The sequence below is a fragment of the Pipistrellus hanaki genome, assembly GCF_964339955.1.
Source record: "Pipistrellus hanaki genome assembly, chromosome: 6".
Classification (NCBI taxonomy): domain Eukaryota; kingdom Metazoa; phylum Chordata; class Mammalia; order Chiroptera; family Vespertilionidae; genus Pipistrellus; species Pipistrellus hanaki.
This window is the reverse complement of record NC_140508.1, coordinates 38,037,341-38,056,806: the sequence shown is the minus strand read 5'-3', so window position 1 is coordinate 38,056,806 and position 19,466 is coordinate 38,037,341. Positions and strand designations below refer to the sequence as shown.

General features: G+C 39.8%; 1 protein-coding gene across 1 annotated transcript in view; it reads left to right on the top strand.

Annotated features, from left to right (window-relative positions):
* The window catches only part of SAMHD1 (SAM and HD domain containing deoxynucleoside triphosphate triphosphohydrolase 1), a 60,767-nt gene that overhangs the window by 11,918 nt on the left and 29,383 nt on the right, over positions 1-19,466 (top strand). The window contains exons 4-11 of the mRNA XM_084888649.1: positions 4,284-4,444; positions 7,506-7,621; positions 9,967-10,037; positions 11,102-11,257; positions 12,934-13,034; positions 13,900-14,008; positions 16,297-16,388; positions 18,188-18,303. Of these exons, the coding sequence (XP_084744775.1) occupies positions 4,284-4,444; positions 7,506-7,621; positions 9,967-10,037; positions 11,102-11,257; positions 12,934-13,034; positions 13,900-14,008; positions 16,297-16,388; positions 18,188-18,303 (922 nt within the window). The remainder of the gene's footprint in view (positions 1-4,283; positions 4,445-7,505; positions 7,622-9,966; positions 10,038-11,101; positions 11,258-12,933; positions 13,035-13,899; positions 14,009-16,296; positions 16,389-18,187; positions 18,304-19,466) is intronic.

The window sequence follows — 19,466 nt, the reverse complement described above, 5'->3', positions numbered from 1 at the left end:
CATGTAGACATGCCAGTGCACTTCATGTTCACACTTTGGAGGTGTGAAAGGAAACCGGAACACCTGGAGAAAAGCCAAGCAGATGTGGGGGGACTGTACAATCTACACAGACAGTGGCCCTGGCCAGGAATCTTTTTTTTTTCTTTTTTTTCTTATCAACGTTATAAGGAAATAATTTTTATTGAAATGATGTTATTCGATTACCTGCTTTGTGATTTTCATGTATTTAAAGATTATGGAACTTGTTCTTTTCTGCAGGATATTTACAGGGTTGAGTTATGGCATTTATAGGTCCTTCTCCGCCGAGATCTTTTGACATCCTTCTTGATGTATTATTAGAGGTGCCTACAATTGCTATCCTTTACATTATATAGTGGTTTTATGGAGCAGGATGAAAAAATTCATACTCATTAAATACCAACCATAAATCAAATTTTTATTGATGTACATACATATTGTTTAACAAAGTTGTAAATTATAGGCATTACTTGATTCAGGCTTTTGGTGTACCCAGTGTGAATTGAGCTATTTTAAAACTCATTGCAACATGTTTAAATGTTGGAGCAGACAGATGTTCGCTTTAAGATTCTTTACAGCATTGAGCTTCTATAATTCATGTTGTATATATTTCTGTGTATGGACATGGTACACTTTAATTGAAAAGCATGTTAACATATATTACCAGGCAATAGTACTTCAACTGTAGTTGGTGAAAACCTATGTACCAGACACACAGTTTGATGGGTTCTGAGAACATGGCAGTAAACAAGACAGATAAGGTTCTTCACCTCCCAAAATTTCATATATTTTTAAGGAACTTCAATTTGAAGCAGTTTAAAAATTTATCAGGCTCCTTTTTTTTTATTCTGTAGCTTTTTCTTTAAAAGTCAGTTATAAATCGTTAAGAAAGATATTATTTTAAAAATATATATTTTATTGATTTTTTTTACAGAGAGGAAGAGAGAGGGATAGAGAATTAGAAACATTGATGAGAGAGATCCATCAGCTGCCTCCTGCACACCTCCCACTGGGAATGTGCCCATAACCAAGGTACATGCCCTTGACTGGAATCAAACCTTTCAGTCTACAGGCTAACGCTCTATCCACTGAGCCAAACCAGTTTCAGCAAAAGATGTATTTTTAAAGAAACATAGAGGGACATTAAATCTTCACCCATATTCAAAGCTATTAAGAGTAATGAGTAATTGTGAATTTATCTTTACTAAGTATATATATTTCTGAGTGACATTATAAGTATTATATAATTATATGTTCCTGCCTATGATTTCCTACCTATTTTCTTACTTAGGATTTTAGTGATAGGTACTATATAGATACATTCAGAAAAAGATGTAGACACAATGCCAATAGTAATATGGCTTATGTGATCTGAATGAATGTGTTAAATTAGTTTTTTTTTATTTTTTTTGTTTTTTTTATTTTTTAATTTTTTAATTTTTTTATTTTTATTTTTATTTTTTTAAATCAATCTTTATTGTTCATATTATTACAAAGGTTCCTCATTTCTTCCCCCCTCCACCAGGTTCCCACCCCAACCTCTGCCCCCTCCCCATCCCCCATTGTCCTCATCCATAGGTGCACAGTTTATGTTCAGTCTCTTCCTCCCTCCCTTTCCCCGATAGTAAATCCCTTTTCAGATAGTAAATCTGTTACTTAGCATTTTCTCATATCAATAATACCTCCACATGCCCAATGATACACTTCACACAAAAGACATTTCCAAATAGGTCAACCAGCCTCATCCAGGCCCCACCCAAGGCACTCACAGATCAACACCCCAGCGCTATACTAACTGAACACATCCAGATCTAAGCCTTCATCACTTGATTCAGCAGACCCTCAAGTTCCCGCAAAAGTTTCCAGCCATGTCTGAGAGGCAGCCTTGGGCAGGTACAGGCGAGGAGCGAGCTGTTTCGGGCCTGGCTGCTCCGGGCCTGGCCTCTGTTGCTCTGGTTCGTTCCACAACCAGCTGCTCCGGGTCTGGTCACTGCCGCTCCCGACCTAGTTGCTCTGGACTTGGCTGTTGCTGCTACAGGCCTGGCCGCACCCGACCCGGCTGCTCTGGGACCGGTTGCTCCGGTCCCGGCCGCTCCGGGCCTGGCCGCTCCCAGCCTGACAGCCGCTGCTCCGGGCCTGGCTGCTCCCAGCCTGGCAGCCATTGCTCCTGGCCTGGCCGCACCAGACCCGGCTGCTCCGGGCCTGGCCGCTCCCAGCCTGGCAGCCGCTGCTCCGGGCCTGGCCGCTCCCAGCCTGGCGGCCGCTGCTCCAGGCCTGGCCGCACCAGACCCGGCTGCTCCGGGCCTGGCCGCTCCCAGCCTGGCAGCTGCTGCTCCGGGCCTGGCCGCTCCCAGCCTGGCAGCCGCTGCTCCTGGCCTGGCCGCACCAGACCCGGCTGCTCCGGGCCTGGCCGCTCCCAGCCTGGCAGCCGCTGCTCCGGGCCTGGCCGCACCAGACCCGGCTGCTCCGGGCCTGGCCGCTCCCAGCCTGGCAGCCGCTGCTCCGGGCCTGGCCGCACCAGACCCGGCTGCTCCGGGCCTGGCCGCTCCCAGCCTGGCAGCCGCTTCTCCAGGCCTGGCCACTCCCAGCCTGGCAGCCACTGCTCCGGGCCTGGCCGCACCAGACCCGGCTGCTCCGGGCCTGGCCGCTCCCAGCCTGGCAGCCGCTGCTCCGGGCCTGACCGCTCCCAGCCTGGCAGCCACTGCTCCTGGCCTGGCCGCACCAGACCCGGCTGCTCCGGGCCTGGCCGCTCCCAGCCTGGCAGCTGCTGCTCCAGGCCTGGCCGCTCTGAGCCTGGCAGCCGCTGCTCCTGGCCTGGCCGCACCAGACCCGGCTGCTCCGGGCCTGGCCGCTCCCAGCCTGGCAGCTGCTGCTCCGGGCCTGGCCGCACAAGACCCGGCTGCTCCGGGCCTGGCCGCTCCCAGCCTGGCAGTCGCTGCTCCGGGCCTGGCCGCACCAGACCCGGCTGCTCCGGGCCTGGCCGCTCCCAGCCTGGCAGCTGTTGCTCTGGGCCTGGCCGCTCCCAGCCTGGCAGCCGCTGCTCCGGGCCTGGCCACACCAGACCCAGCTGCTCCGGACCTGGCTGCTCCCAGCCTGGCAGCTGCTGCTCCGGGCCTGGCCACTCCCAGCCTGGCAGCCGCTGCTCCAGGCCTGGCCACACCAGACCCAGCTACTCCGGACCTGGCCACTCCCAGCCTGGCCGCCGCTGCTCCGGGCCTGGCCGCACCCGACCCGGCTGCTCTGAGCCTGGCCGCTCCCAGCCTGGATGCTCCGTGCTTGGCTACTGCTGTTCTGGGCTTGGCTGCTCCCAACCCGGCTGCTCTGGGCCGGGCTTCTCCGGGCCCAGCCACTCCGTGTCTGAGTGTTCCTGGACTGGCCACCCTGGGCTTGGCCGCCTCTGCCTCAGGCCTGGCTGCCACTGCCCCAGGTCTGGCTGCTCCAGTGCTGGCCGTTGATGCTCTTGTTCTGGCTGCTGCTGCTCTGGGGCCTGGCCACTGCTGCTCCGGGCCCAGCTGCCACTGCCTTGTGCCTGGCCACTCTAGGCCTGGTCGCCGCTGTTCCAACATTCTGTCCCTTTTTTCTCTTTTTTTTTTTTTCTTTTTTTAAAAAAAAAACAAAACGCATTTATGTTGCAATGTTGGCTGGTGCGTTGAGTTCTGACTTAGTCTTTGATTTTTCAAGATCTTCTTTGTATTCTTTCTTAAGTAATTTTACTATCATTTGCTCTCACTTGATTTCTTCACATTGAGAACTTCTTTGGTTTCTTCCTCCTTGTCCTGGGAGCTCAGCAGGTTGGCCTGTGGCACCCCTTTGTTCTCCCCGGGCTCCCGCGCTGCTCTAGCCTGTTGCCGGGGTCGGCGCCGCCCAGGAAGCAGCCCCCGTCCTTGGCTCCGTTGCCAGCGCTCAGCAGTCGAAGGCTCAGGGGCACCCCCTGAATGTGTTAAATTAGTATGCTTAACTTGAATACAAGATTAACTTATTAAAGACTAGTTAAATAATATATAATAAAATCATTGAAATCCTTATATTTCTGTTTTTGGGATTCATTAGAAGAAGTAAAATACACCCAGATCTAATATACTTGATCTGTCTGGTAGTGATATCTAAATAAGATAATGATATTAATACCTTGTCATTTCCCTTAGTATTAGTCTTGAGATCAATTAAATGGCTTTGACTTTGCACTATAGATAGGCATGGCTACATAAAAATTTTAGATAGAGTTATGAATTGTTACTTATATTAGTTTAAATCTAATTTTCTAGGTTATTAATGATCCTATCCATGGACATATTGAATTTCACCCTCTCCTTATTCAAATCATCGATACACCTCAATTTCAGCGGCTTCGATATATTAAACAGTTGGGAGGCGCTTACTATGTTTTTCCAGGAGCTTCACACAATCGATTTGAACATAGTCTAGGGTAAGAAGGGGATTAGGGTGGGGAACTTACAGTTTCGTATTAAGTACCTTCTCTATCTCATTAAATGATTGGTCTTTTAGAGAAGAGTTTTTACAAAAATGGTAATAATATTCTTATTTTGTTGATGGAAAAATCAAGATTTTGATTTGCTTGGCTGTATTTTTTTTATTTTATGTACTCCTTTAAAAAATATATATTTTATTGATTTTTTTACAGAGAGGAAGGGAGAGGGATAGAGAGTTAGAAACATGGATGAGCTGCCTCCTGCACACCCTCTATTGGGGATGTGCCGGAAATCAAGGTACATGCCCTTGACCGGAATCGAACCCAGGACGCTCTACCGCTGAGCCAAACCGGTTTCAGCTGTTAGAGCTATTTTATGTACTCTTATAAGCCACTACAGATCCTTTCTGGGAAAATAATGAAAGTGTCTATTGAGTGGTCATTTGGTTGAAATATTTGTGTTTAGAAAAAGTTACTGGTATAATTAACTTTGTAAATTTGATTATTTAATTATTTTATAATCCCTATATAGTTGTATACAGATTGTCCTTTAAAAGCAGGAAATGTATAAATCAGATAAGCGTTCACAAACTCAGAGAAGATGGCGCTTCCTATGCAAACAATTAAGTGGAGACAGTGGTCTGTTTTTCCGTTATCAAATGTAGGGGGAGGATGGGGGATGGGGGATGGGGGATGGGAGTGGGAAGAGATTAACCAAAGAATTTATATGCATATGAACACAGACAATAGAGTAGTGAAGGCCTGGGGCAGGGTGCTGGGGGTGGGTGGGTGGGTGGGGGGGATATCTAATTCTTTCAACAATAAAGATAGTTGTAATTCCAATGTGGTCCTGGGAGTGTGTCCTTGCAGCATCTACCTACTTCGCCACCATTTTTAATCTCTATAAGCTATAAAGATAATTATTTTTTTTAAAAGTAGAGCCAGGTGGACATAAACAGGGAAGAACTAGATAGTTTTCCATATTTTCTTTAAGTACTCATATTATTACTCTTTTTTAAAGAAATATATTTTTTATTGATTGCAGAGAGGTAGGGAGAGGGGGGAGATAGAGAAACATCACTGATGAGAGAAAATCATTGATTGGAAGCATTTTTAATTATCCAGAACACGTGTATCTACTCAGATGTTCATTCATCAACAAATATTGAAAACTTGCTAGGCCCTCCCAAATCAACAAGATAGCAAGTCTCTCTAACCTAATGGGGCTCAGCATTTAGAGGAGAAAGGTACAGTATTCCTTCAGAAATTACTTTCAGAGGGAAGTGCTAACAGTGCATTTAATATTTGTTAGGCATTTTCTCTCCACTCTGTGTTGTACACATTACAAAGTAGAAGCACTCCCTCCCCCCAGCCCCTGGCAACCACCTTTCTACTTTCTGTGACTCTGAATTGGACTGTTCTAGGTCCTTCACATGAGTGATGTCATACTGTTAGAGAAAACTGGAGAGGAACCAAGCAGCACTGAGAGAGATGGAGTTACCCTTATTATTATTATTACTACGCGTGGACCCAGAGAAAAATGCCTCTCAAATTCTGGGTGAAATCACACAGGAAGTTTCCTGTATTTATATCTTTTTACCCTCTTTGTCTCCTAAATATGGGGTTCTGTTCCGGTCCCCTTTGCAAGTTCTTAAAGAACCCCTATGTGCTGGACTTTGAGACCTCACCAAAGGCCTGGCCTGGTGCCAGCACTGATAACTTCGTCTGAAGAAGGTTTGATGGCCTCTCTGAAATGGGAGTAGTCTTATTTTCCTTATTATTTAAGCAAGCAAGCATTTATAGAAGCCAAATAGGGTTAAAATTTCAAACAGCAGTTTTTATATAAGATGAATGCTTCAATACAATATTTGTGTGTTTTTTTGTGACTGTCTGGTTCACTTTGTATAATTTCCTCAAGGTTCCTCCATGTTGGAGCATATGTCAAAATTTTCTTACTTTTTAATATTCCATTGTATGTATCTATTACATTTTGTTTATTCCTTCATTCAGTGGTAGACACTGAGTTGTTTCTGCCTCTTTGGCAATTGAGAATAGTGCTGCTAGGAATATAAGTGTACATATATATCTTAAAGATCCTGCTTTCAGTTGTTTTGGATATATATACATAGAATTGGAGTTGTTGAATTATATGGCAATCTAGTTGTAAAGTTTTAAAAAGTATGTTTTTGTTGATTTCAGAGAGTAAGGGAGAGGGAGAGAGAGATAGAAACATCAATGATGAGAGAGAATCACTGATCCGCTACCTCCTGCCTGTCCCACCCTGGGGATTGAGCCCACAACCTAAGCATGTGTCCTGATAGGGAATTGAACCATGACCTCCTGGTTCATAGGTTGACACAACCACTGAGGCATGCTGATTGGGCTAGTTTTAATTTCTTTAATTAATTAATTAATTAATTCTTACATTTTTTATTAAATTATTATCTGTGTACATATTTTAACATTGTAGTTTTAATTTTTTGAGGAACCATCATATTATTTTACCTAGTGAAATGCATTATTATACATTTCCATTAACAGTTTACAAGGATTCCAATTTCCAGACTAACATTTGTTAGTAATTATTTTGTGGGTTTTTTAAAAAAAATATATATTTTATTGACTTTTTACAGAGAGGAAGAGAGAGTGATAGAGAGTTAGAAACATCGATGAGAGAGGATCATCAATCAGCTGCCTCTTGCACAGAACCTGGGACCTTTCAGTCTGCAGTCCGATGCTCTATCCACTGAGCCAATCCGGATTCGGCTTGTTTTGTTTTTGAATAATAGCCATCCTAATGGGTGTGAGGCATTGTTTCATTGTGGTTTTGATTATTCATTTCCCTAATGATCCGTGATGCTGAGCCAAGAGGTCCTGCTTTGGGGATTCTGTTTTTGCGTTCCTATCCAGTTCCAAAACACACTCTTCTGTTAAGTTGCCTTCGAGATATATGACAACATTTGAGAAACATTAAAGTTCTTCAGGACAAAAATATGACTTCTAACTTCCAAATGAAAGAGTGACTTTTTTTGTTTTGTTTCATTTATTTGCTCTGCAGTGTAGGATATCTAGCAGGATGTCTAGTTCGAGAACTGAGTGAAAAACAACCAGAGCTGCAGATAAGTGAACGAGATATGCTTTGTGTTCAGATTGCTGGGCTTTGCCATGATCTTGGTAAGCTATACAAAAAGCCAAGGTTGTTATGAAAAACTATAACATGTTACCTCTCTTTGAAATTGAAAAGTCCAACTAAACAAGAGAAATATGAAAGTTGTGTTTTAATTCTTTGGTTAACATTAATATAAATGCGCCACTGCATCTTCCTAGAATGATCCATAAGGCCAAGGGGTTGCTATTTTATTTTTTTTATAGCTTTTCAGTGAGTTTCCCATGTTAAACATAATTGCTAACTGGTTATAAGAAAGGACTTTCTGATAATGAGGTTTTTCCAGCTACTCTGCTTAAGATGATGTGAATTTGGTTATCTTTTGTCCTTGTTTTTTTAAAAAATACATATATTTTATTGATTTTTTTACAGAGAGGAAGAGAGAGAAACATTGATGAGAGAGAAACATCAATCAGCTGCCTCCTGCACCCCCTGCACTGGGGATGTACCTGCAACCAAAGTACATGCCCTTGACCGAAATCAAACCTGGGACCCTCTAGTCTGCAGGCTGACGCTCTATCCACTGAGCCAAACCAGTTAGGACTTATCCTTCTTGTTGAATAAGATTACCATTTTACCTTCAGTTAAAAATATATATATATATTAAATATATTTTTATTGATTTCAGAGAGAAAGGGAGAGGGAGAGAGAGATAGAAACATCAATGATGAGAGAGAATAATTGATTGGCTGCCTCCTGCATACTACCCCCTGGGGATGGAGCCTGCAACCCAGGCATGTGCCCTTGACTAGATTTGAACCTGGGGCCCTTCAGTCTGCAGGCTGACACTCTATCCATTGAGCCAAACTGACTAGAGCAAGACTATTCTTCTATCACAGGAGTTTTGCCTCATCCTTATAGTTTAGTCCTACCTATTGGAGGACTCTGAGAATTTGTGTGTGCCCTTAGAACAGAAAAGGGGAGATATATGTGTTTCTATAGTCAGATACTTACCTTTTAAATGTTTTTTATTGATTTCAGAGAGGCAGAGTGAGGTAGAAACACCAGTGATGAGAGAGAATCATTGATTGGCTGCCTTCTGCATGCCCCCCCCCACTTGATTCATAAATCAACCACTGAGCCACACCAGCCAGACCATCGCCAGATAACTTAAAGGGATAGGACACACTCTTCAGCATGTCCCTTTGGAGATTTTAGTAGGATTAAATTTGATAGATTCCTGGTATTTTAAGAGGGCATCATTGGGAAACCTTTGCCAGTCCCCAGGAGTCTGAGCACTACAGTAACAGGCCTTCATTGATAACATGCAAAAGGGCCCAGGGTTGGTCCAGATGGGCTCCCACTCCAGCAAAGTAATTCACTTCTACAGAAATTCTGATAATTCCAGAATTTGATTTCACTTCAACCAAATTTCATATTACTAAATGTTGTAAAATGTTAAAATCACGATTAAGATAAATGTGATTTCCATTTTGATGGTTCATATCTTTGGTAAAAACCCAGAAAACAACCTCAACATGTGTATATTTGTTCTAAATATTTTATCTGCACTATAGAATTTACATAAAAATAGATCTTTTAAAGGATGAGCTTAATAAAATAAAGTGCTGATATTTTATTCCTGCATCCCAGGAATATATTTTATTTATTTTTTTACAGAGAGGAAGGGAGAGGGATAGAGAGTTAGAAACATCCATGAGAGAGAATCATCAATCAGCTGCCTCCTGCATATCCCCTACTGGGGATGTGCCTGCAGCCAAGGTACATGCCCTTGACCAGAATCGAACCTGGGACCCTTCAGTCCATAGGCCGACGCTCTATCCACTGAGCCAAACTGGTTAGGGCAAAACTGCTATTTTAATGCAGATATTCAACCTGCAGTTGCCAAATGTTTTTTGCCATTAACATTTCTTTAAGTTATACAAAATTGTTTTTTCATCAATTATGCGAGTTCTGGTGACTGAGAGACCCCTCTATAAAGAGCTTACTTTCTGCCCTAACTGGTTTGGCTCAGTGGATAGAGCGTTGGCTTCTGGACTGAAGGGTCCCGAGTTCAATTCCAGTCAAGGGCACATGCCTGGGTTGCGGGCTTGATCCCCAGTAAGGGGCATGCAGAAGGCAGTTGATCAATGATTCCCTCTTATCATTAATGTTTCTTTCTCCCTCTCCTTTCTGAAATCAATAAATATATATTAAAAGAATCATACTTTACCATATGGTTCTGCTTCCTGTTCTCTTGTTTTTAGAAAATAGGAAGAAAGGATTTGCCCTTTCTGTGATATATTTGTACATTATTGATTTCTGTTGATACTCAAGGTAAAACTAAAACAATTTAAAAAAATCTACTTAGTTTTTATATTTTTCTTGTTCTAAGGCTGCTTTTGTTTTTAAGGTCATGGGCCATTTTCTCATACATTTGATGGAAGATTTATTCCACTTGCTCGCCAAGATAAAAAATGGAAGGTATGTGTTCACATATTCAGTCATCAATAAAATAAAGACTATTTCAGCAGCCATTGCTGTGTTATAGTATAATTCCTTCCCCATTACAGTTTTCAGGGTGCTTTTATATCTATGTTTTTATTTGATTCTCACAGTCTGTAAAGAAGGAATGATTATCTCCATTTTTGCAAGTGTACAGGAACTTGAAACACAGAGGTGTATTGATATACCAAAATTCAAAAATTGTTAACTGGTAGAGCCAGCAGTAGAAAACCATGTTTCCTAGGGGCTAATTTAATCATGCTATTTCATCATGCTACCATAAAATAAAAAAAGGCCAACTCTGGTTTTCATTCATTTTGTATAGCCATGAAATAACTGATGGTAGCCAAGTTTAGTCAAAGATAAATATTTTTTTTTTTTACATAGAGAGAGAAAAAAGAGTAACCAGTTTGTTGTTTCACTTATTTATGCATTCATTAGTTGATTCTTGTATATGCCCTGACCAGGGATCAAACCCACAACCTTGGTATACCAGGAGATGCTCTAACTAACTGAGCTACCCAGACAGAACTCATCATATATATTCAATAGTCTATTTTTAATTAGGGATTTGCTGGTTCAATTCTGGCCCTGGTTGGGCTGCATGTGGGAGGCATTCAATCTGTGTTTCTCTGTCTTTCCCCCTCTATCCCTTCCTTCCACTCTCTCTAAAAATCAATGGAAAAATTGGCTGAGGATTGCCCGGCCGGTGTGTTTAAGTGGTTGTGCATTGATTTATGAACCAGGAGGACACAGTCATTTCCTGGTTGTGGACTCATGACGGGCAGGAGGCAGCCGATTGATGATTCTCTCTCATTATTGATATTTCTATCTCTCTGTCCCGCTCACTTCCTCTCTGAAATCAATAAAAATATATATATATATATTAAAAAATTGCGTGAGGATTAACAAAAAAAATCTGTAAGACTATAACATTCAATAGAATCTTATCTCTGAATTACTTGAAATCAACAGTACTTTGGATAATCTGGGGTCTCTGTTGGTCTAAAGTCTCTAACAGACCATATGCTGACTTTTCCTAGCATGAGCAGGGCTCAGTTGATATGTTTGAGCACCTCATTAATTCTAATGACCTCAAACCCGTCATGGAACGCTATGGTCTCATCCCTGAAGAAGATGTTATCTTTATCAAGGAACAAATTATAGGACCACCTAAAACACCAGTTAAAAAGCAATCGGTAAGTTTGTATACAACTTAGTTTGAAATGACTCATGCTTTTCATCTAGTCTTTTCTTGATTCCTTCAGAGCTGTTTGAAGAGGAATATTGGGTTATTTTAGAGGGACTGAGTTAAGAGGTGGGAAAAATATAAATATATACATACATAAGTTAAAATACATATATAAATATTTTATAATGAATATTGGATACAGTATTTTATTTAGAAAACTAAAGTAACTTTGTTTGGGAAATGTAACAGTATATGTTTTGTTTATCTGCCAAAACTAACTTATTTCACATATTTAGATTATAAAGACCTAGTTCAGAGGAAAATCTGTTTCCTTTTTGATCTTTTTATTATTAAAAAATAAGTTGAGAAATAATTTTTGCTCTTTTTTTAAGTTTTTTTTTTTTTTTCACACACACACACACACACACACACACACACACATCTACTTGTAAAATAGGTGAAATTTGTAGCAAATATCCTATTTGCAAAAAAATGGAGCTCCAAAAAGTCTTTGAATGATGCATATCACTTAGGGTAGATGTGTAACTACTTTAAAAGATAGTATTATTTTTATGTGTGAATGCAATCATTAGCATGTTAGAAACATTTTTACTAGATCATAATTGGATCTTATATTTTTAAAAATTTTGAAACCAAAAAAACAGAGGTTGCTTGTTGTTATGGGAAATGCAGTAGAGTTGGAATCCTTTCAATGGCACTAACTACTAAAGAGGTTTAGTATTAACAGGATATCATGCCGAAATAGGTTTGGCTCAGTGGTAGAGCGTCGGTCTGCAGACTGAAAGGTCCCAGGTTCGATTCCGGTCAAGGGCATGTACCTTGGTTGCGAGCACATCCCTGGTAGGGGGTGTGCAAGAGGCAGCTGGTCGATGTTTCTCTCTCATCGACGTTTCTAGCTCTCTATCCCTCTCTCCTCCTTTCTGTAAAAAAATCAATAAAATGTATTTAAAAAACAAAAAAAACAGGATATCATACACCTTAACATTTCTTTTCTCTACTAATTTAGGAATTAAATGGAAAGAAACTTCTAAATTATTTCACGTTCTCATTCAAGTATCTGTTTATAATATTCAGATTAATATAGTTGCTTTGCTTTGCTTGTATATAAATTTGGTTCTTATCCTAAAACTTTTATTTTTTATTTTTTTTATTGATGAAGGTATTATATATGTGTCCTTATCCCCCCATTACTCTGGCCCCCTCTCTGCTCATGCCCTCACCCTCCTGGTGTCTGTATCCATTGGTTATGCTTATATGCATGTATACAAATCCTTTGGCTGATCTCTCCCTCTTACCCCCACCTTCCTCTTCCTCTGAGGTTCGATGGTCTGATCAATGCTTCTCTGTCTCTGGATCTGGGTTTTTTGTTTTGTTTTTTTGTTAATCCTCATTCAAGGATATTTTCCCATTGATTTTTAGAGAGAGTAGAAAGGAAAGGGGGAGACAGAGAGAAACATCAATGTCAGAGAGATACATCGATTTGTTGCCTCCTGCATGCACCATGACCAGGACTGAGAAACCTGCAACCAAGGTATGTGCCCTTGACCAGAATCGAACCCAGAACTCTTAAGTCTTCAGGCTGACACTATCCACTGAGCCAAACTGGCTACGCTGGGTCTGTTTTTTATCCTAAAACTTTGAATGATTTTTCTTGTCTTTCAGTGGCCATATAAAGGCCGTCCTAAAGAGAAAAGCTTCCTTTATGAGATAGTGGCCAATAAAAGAAATGGCATTGATGTGGACAAATGGGATTATTTTGCCAGGTATGTACTGAACACTCCAGAGAGAAGTTTGTTAAAAATCTTTGTATGCCATATACTATACTTTAAATGTTAATAAAGGTTTTGTTTTTTTTCATACACACACACACACACACACACACACACACACACACACACACATATTTATTAGAGGTCCAGTGCATGAAATTCATGCATGGGGGTGGGGGTGTCCCTCAGCCCAGCCTGCACCCTCTCCAATCTGGGACCCCTTGAAGGATGTTTGACTGCCTGTTCGGCAGCCAGGATCTGGCCTAAACAGGCAGTTGTATATTCCTCTCACAATCTAGGACTGCTGGTTCCCAACCAACCCGCCTGCTTGCCTGATTGCTCCTAATTGCTTCTGCCTGCCAACCTGATCACCCCCTAACCACTCCCATGCCAGCCTGATTGATGCCTAACTGCTCCCCTGCCGGCCTGATTGCCCCTAACTGTCCTCCCCTGCCAACCTGGTCACCCTTAACTGTTCTCTCCTACAGGCCTGATCACCCCGACTGCCCTCTCCTGCTGGCCTGGCCATCCCTAACTGCCCTTCCTTGCCAGCCTGGTTGCCCCCAACTGTCCTCCCCTGTAGTCCTGGTCACCCCTAACTGTCTTCCCCTGCAGGCTTGATTGCCCACAACTGCCCTTCCCTGCCAGCCATCTTGTGGCGGCAGCCATCTTGTGTCCACAGGGGGGTGGCCATCTTGTGTGTTGGAGTGATGGTCAATTTGCATATTACTCTTTTATTAGATAGGATTTTAATTTAAGTAAACAAATAAAATACTTGTATGAATATATTATTAACATTTAAAGTATAGTACATAATCTTGTTGAAGAGTTTTATCTCTCTGCTTTGGAATCTTTCTAGGGACTGCCATCATCTTGGAATTCAAAATAGTTTTGATTATAAGCGCTTTCTTAAGTTTGCCCGTGTCTGTGAAGTAGATAATTCGAAGAATCTTTGTACTAGGGATGAGGTAAGCTATGTCAGAAGAACTATAAGGAAGATATAGTTCCTAGTTTGAAATCTAGAAATAACCATTCAATAATTTGGAAAAATCAGTATCTGGTAAATTGTCAATCTCTTTACTTCATGCTGAGCATTTATAAATATCTCAAGGTTCTTTCATTTGTACTATGTTGTTAAATAATAAAATTACAATAGACACTTATTGAATGTTGTGCTAGGCATTGTTTTAAGTGCTTTAGATAAATTAACTCAATCCTGACAACCCTATGAGATAGGTACTATTATTATTCCACTTAATATAAGGTGAGCAAACTGAAGCACAGAAAAGACATACAATTAATAAATGGCAGAACTAGAATTTTACTGCAGAAAATTTGGCTCAATTCTCATCCTTAATCATTGTTAGTGTTCCATTTAGTTAAAATACTAAAATCATTAGGTCTCTGCTAGGTTGGAGTCATATGACTAATATTGTATTATAAAAGTCTTTTTTTGAGAATGATGAGTATAAGAATAATAATACCTAATTTTCAGAGTCATTGGGAAGATTAAAAAATAAATTATATGTAAGATACCTAAAACAGAACCTGCCACAGAGTTAATACGCATACTAGGTGTACCAGTTAATAATGTGGATTTTGTAATAAAAGAAAACAGGATAATTTCAAGAGAAACATCAAAAGTGCTTTATTCAAAGTAATGTCCATAGCTAGCTATACATTTCCCCCATCTTCAGATAATTTGTGGATACTGTCCCAATAGAATTTTTCTTGTTTTGAGGCAAACCATTCAGAGACCCAATTTTCCACTTATTCTTTTTTTTAAATTTTTTAAAATGTTTTTTTATTGATTTTTCACAGACAGGAAGAGAGAGGGATAGTCAGAAACATTGATGAGAGAGAATCATCAATCAGCTGCCTCCTGCACACCCCCCACTGGGGACGCACCCGCAACCAAGATACATGCCCTTGACCGGAATCGAACCTGGGGCCCTTCAGTCCACAGACCGACACTCAATCCACTGAGCCAAACCGGTTTCGACTCCACTTATTCTTATGTTTTGAAGTGCTTCTCAGAAAGCATGTGTATAATCAATTGGAACAAGTGGTCATCTGAAGGAGCAAAGTCTGGTGAATACGGCAGATGGGTTAGTACTTCCCAGGCAAGATCTTTTAATGTGTTTTTAATTGGTTTTGATGTATGTGATGGTGAGTCATCACGAAGCAAAATTACTTTGCCGCGTCTTCTGGTACATTCTGGTCATTTCACTATCGCAAAGTGTGGTTCAAATTGATTTTTTGTTGTTGGTAGCAATTGGTATTGACAGTTTCACCTGGTTTTAGAAGCTGATAATACACCACACCTTCCTGATCCTACCAAACGCAGAGCATTGTCTTCTTTCTGAAGCGATTTGGCCTTGCAGTTGATGTTGATGGTTGATCTGGATCAACACATGATTTTGTGCATTCTCAAAATAAATCCACTTTCCATCGCCAGTCACAATTCGATGCAAAAAAGACTTCCTTTTGTGCTGCTGAAGCAACATTTTACTGATGATTTTTCAGTTTTCCACCCATTTCCCTTCCTTTAAAATCTTTCCCATTGCTTATAAACGATTGGAAATTGTTTAATGAGCAACATTTAATCTTTCTGCAAGATGTTTTTGAGTTTGACATGCATCTTCATCCAATAATGCTTGTAATTGTTGGTCTTCAAACCTTTTCGGTTGACCTGGACATTTTGTCTTTCACATCGAAATCATCACTTTTAAAGTGTTTAAACCAGTATTCACAAATATCTTGAGATGGAGCATGTTCACCATAAGCTTCCCTGTAGTATTTGATAACTTTTTCTTCAAAATTAATGAATTAAAACTTCCCACAAATGTTCTTTTTTTGGCATGAAATTCGACATTTTTAAGCGTAAGAGTATCTATGATGTTAACACCTTCAGCAAATTTGACATACGAAGTTTTGAAGCTTGTCTATACAACAAAATAGCATATATACCAAATCAACATATGTGTAACTCCATTTATTGAAAAAAATCCGCATTATTAACTGGTACACCTAGTAATAGATTTTGGTTACTAAGAATGAAAGTTACAAACCAAAAATGATAGTTTGACTCATTTGCCTTGCTATTTTTAAGTGAGCTCAGAGATTTTAATGAGTTTTCCTAGGGCCTAGCCTTCGTGTCTGCCACCATCCCTTTTTCTTGTTTTATATACTTCTCTACTAACAGGGGTAACATAATCAGATTCTTCATTAATATTTATTTCATATTTTCCTGCAGGAGATTGGGAATCTGTATGACATGTTCCATACACGCGCCTCTTTACACCGTAGAGCTTATCAGCACAAAGTTGGCAACGTCATTGATATGATGTAAGAAATTTGATTGTTATTTCCCTATAAAAATCTCTGTGAAGCTTGTTCTAGAATATCATACATGGATCAATTTGAGATTTCTAGACAAATTCAAGGGAATTTTAAGTTACTAAATCTTAAAACAAAACTGGCGTAAAGTAAACTTAGGAGGAGGAAGAGTTGTAGAATAGCTAACGGGGATAGATGACGGACAGAAAAACTGGCTTACGCTAAATATGAGAATTAATGTTGGAATAGCATAGGACCTCTGCACAGGCAGTGTACCAGATATTAGTTATCAAAGTGAGAGATGGGACGTGGATAATTGACTTTCTGAAATTAATGATAAACATTAATTTTAAGAATTAAGATTCATGCCGAAACCGGTTTGGCTTAATGGATAGAGCGTCGGCTTGGGGACTGAAGGGACCCGGGTTCGATTCCGGTCAAGGGCATGTACCTTGGTTGCGGGCATATCCCCAGTAAGGGGTGTGCAAGAGGCAGCTAATTGATGACTCTCATCAATGTTTCTAACTCTCTATCTCTCTCCCTTCCTCTCTGTACAAAATCAATAAAAATATATTAAAAAAAAAAAAAAAAAAGAATTAAGATTCATGTCTTTCCTCACCATGTCAATTATTTATCAAAATTAGTAGCAAATAGTAAAACCAACAGCAATTTCACCTGATCCATTGCAGAAAAGTGCAGCCTAGACTCTAGGGACTGGAACACCTCATGAGGAGTTATCAAAAGTTGGGTGTGAGTCCATTTAACACCATGTCTCTAAAATGCCTTTAAATTGATGTGTGTTATAAGCCTTCATGTTTGTGTTGAGGAAATAGATTTTCTTTTTCTATTTGTTTCCCATCTTTTGTCATGAGCAGACTAGTTAGAATACATTATCCTATTTGTACAGTTGTTAGTTTGGTGGAAATTTTTGTTGTTGTTTTTGTTAGTTTTTTAAAAATACATTTTAAAAATTATTTTATTATTGATTTTAGAGAGAGTGGGAGGTAAGAGAGAGAGAGAGAGAAAAAATTGACGTGAGATACATTGATCCGTTGTTTCCCATACTCACCCTGACTGGGGATTGAACCTGTAATCTAGGTCTGTGCCCTGATCCTGGAATTGAACTTGTGACCCTTTGGTGCATGGGACGACACTCGAACCAACTGAGCCACACAGGCCAGGGGGTTAGTTTGTTGTTTTTAATTTGGAGAGTCAAAGAGATCAAGGTTCAAAGCCTGGTACTGCTTCTTTCTAACTTGGTAAAATAAACATTTACTTAATTTCTGTATCTGTAAAATTAAGGCTAATTACTCATATCTATATTATTGTTAGAAAGATTAACTCAGACAGTGGACTTAATGCTCTGCCGTATGCCTACAACACAGTAAACACAATAGCCTGTAAGTCACAACGCACTTATTTAGTATGATTGAGTAACAGGTGTCTTTAAAACATCATGTCTCAAGATTTTATTTTCGCCGGGACCGGTTTAGCTCAGTGGATAGAGCATCGGCCTGCGGACTGAAAGGTCCCGGGTTCGATTCCGGTCAAGGGCATGTACCTTGGTTGCAGGCACATCCCCACTGGGGGGTGTGCAGGAGGCAGCTGATCGATGATTCTCTCTCATCGATGTTTCTAACTCTCTGTCCCTCTCTCTTCCTCTCTGTGTAAAATCAATAAAATATATTAAAAAAAAAAAAAAGATTTTATTTTCCTAAAATAGAAAGATTTTTTTTAACTTTAAGCAAGGCCTAAAGTACATATTTAAATTTTCTCATAAGCATAAATTTTTATTAAATGATCTTTAGGATTACAGATGCTTTCCTCAAAGCAGACCCCTACATAGAGATTGCAGGTACTGGAGGGAAAAAATGTCGTATTTCCACAGCAATTGACGACATGGAAGCCTTCACTAAGCTGACAGGTAAGAACTAGAAGGTAACATAGATTGGTCCATCTCAGATAAAATGTACTCTGTCCCTGGATTGCAAATGGATTCTTTTTCAAACATTCCAATGGATTTAGCTTCTTAAGTGATTTTATACTTTTGGATATGAGTTTTATCTCTGCTTTGTACTAACAAGATAACTTCAATAAAAACCATTTAACTTCTCTGAACCATACATTCCTCATCTATAAAATAGGAGTAATAATACCTAACATATACTTTTGTTATAATGCTTGAATAACGCATAGCACTTAGTATGGTACATGGCATGTAAGAACTCAATATTTATGATTAATCTATACTGTAGCTGGACTAATAAATCAGACAAATGCCAAAAAACTGATTCACCCTTTTAACATTATTTTTGTTGCAAAACACAGTATGCCAAGAACATTTTTGCATACTTAACAAAAACAAAATCTGCAGCTTAGTGTGGGAGGAAAGAGGTGAAGGTGTCACAATTGGTTCTTTAATGTGGTGTAGACTGCTAGATTCTTTCTGCAGCACACTGCCAGAGTGAAACCTAAACCAGTTTCTCTCAAACATTCTTCATTTCCAACCTCTCGCAGCTTGATACTTTTGTAAAAATAGCATAAAAACGAATTACTAGGAAAATGTAATGGCCAGGGGGTTGGAGCAGGTGGGGGAGAGATATACAAAATATAAGCCCAAATTTTTATTATTGAACTTGGCAGATTTACCATACATTTCAATAAATATAATTAAAATAAACAGAATATAGGAAAATTTTTAAATAAAAAAATGTATATGTTGTTCTTTAAAAATATACTCCTAGTTCAATTCATAGAGTTTCTCTGACACGTATAACTTTTTAGTCATTTTCCAGTCATAACAATAAAAATTTAGAAGTAAAATAGTGATTCCCCATATTAAATGTATTTTTATACTGAGAACATTTGTGTATCAATATTTAAGGTTTATAATGTGACAAGTTTGCTTCTTGATTGTTAATTAATCTAGGCTGGATTGAAGACACAGTTAAAAGAATAAAATATATCTAAATTATCTCTGTTTTGTTTTAATATATTATAGTAGATAAATTAGTCTTCCTTTGTTTTTTTTTTTGTTTGTTTGTTTGTTTGTTTTTATTTATATATTTTATTGATTTTTAACAGAGA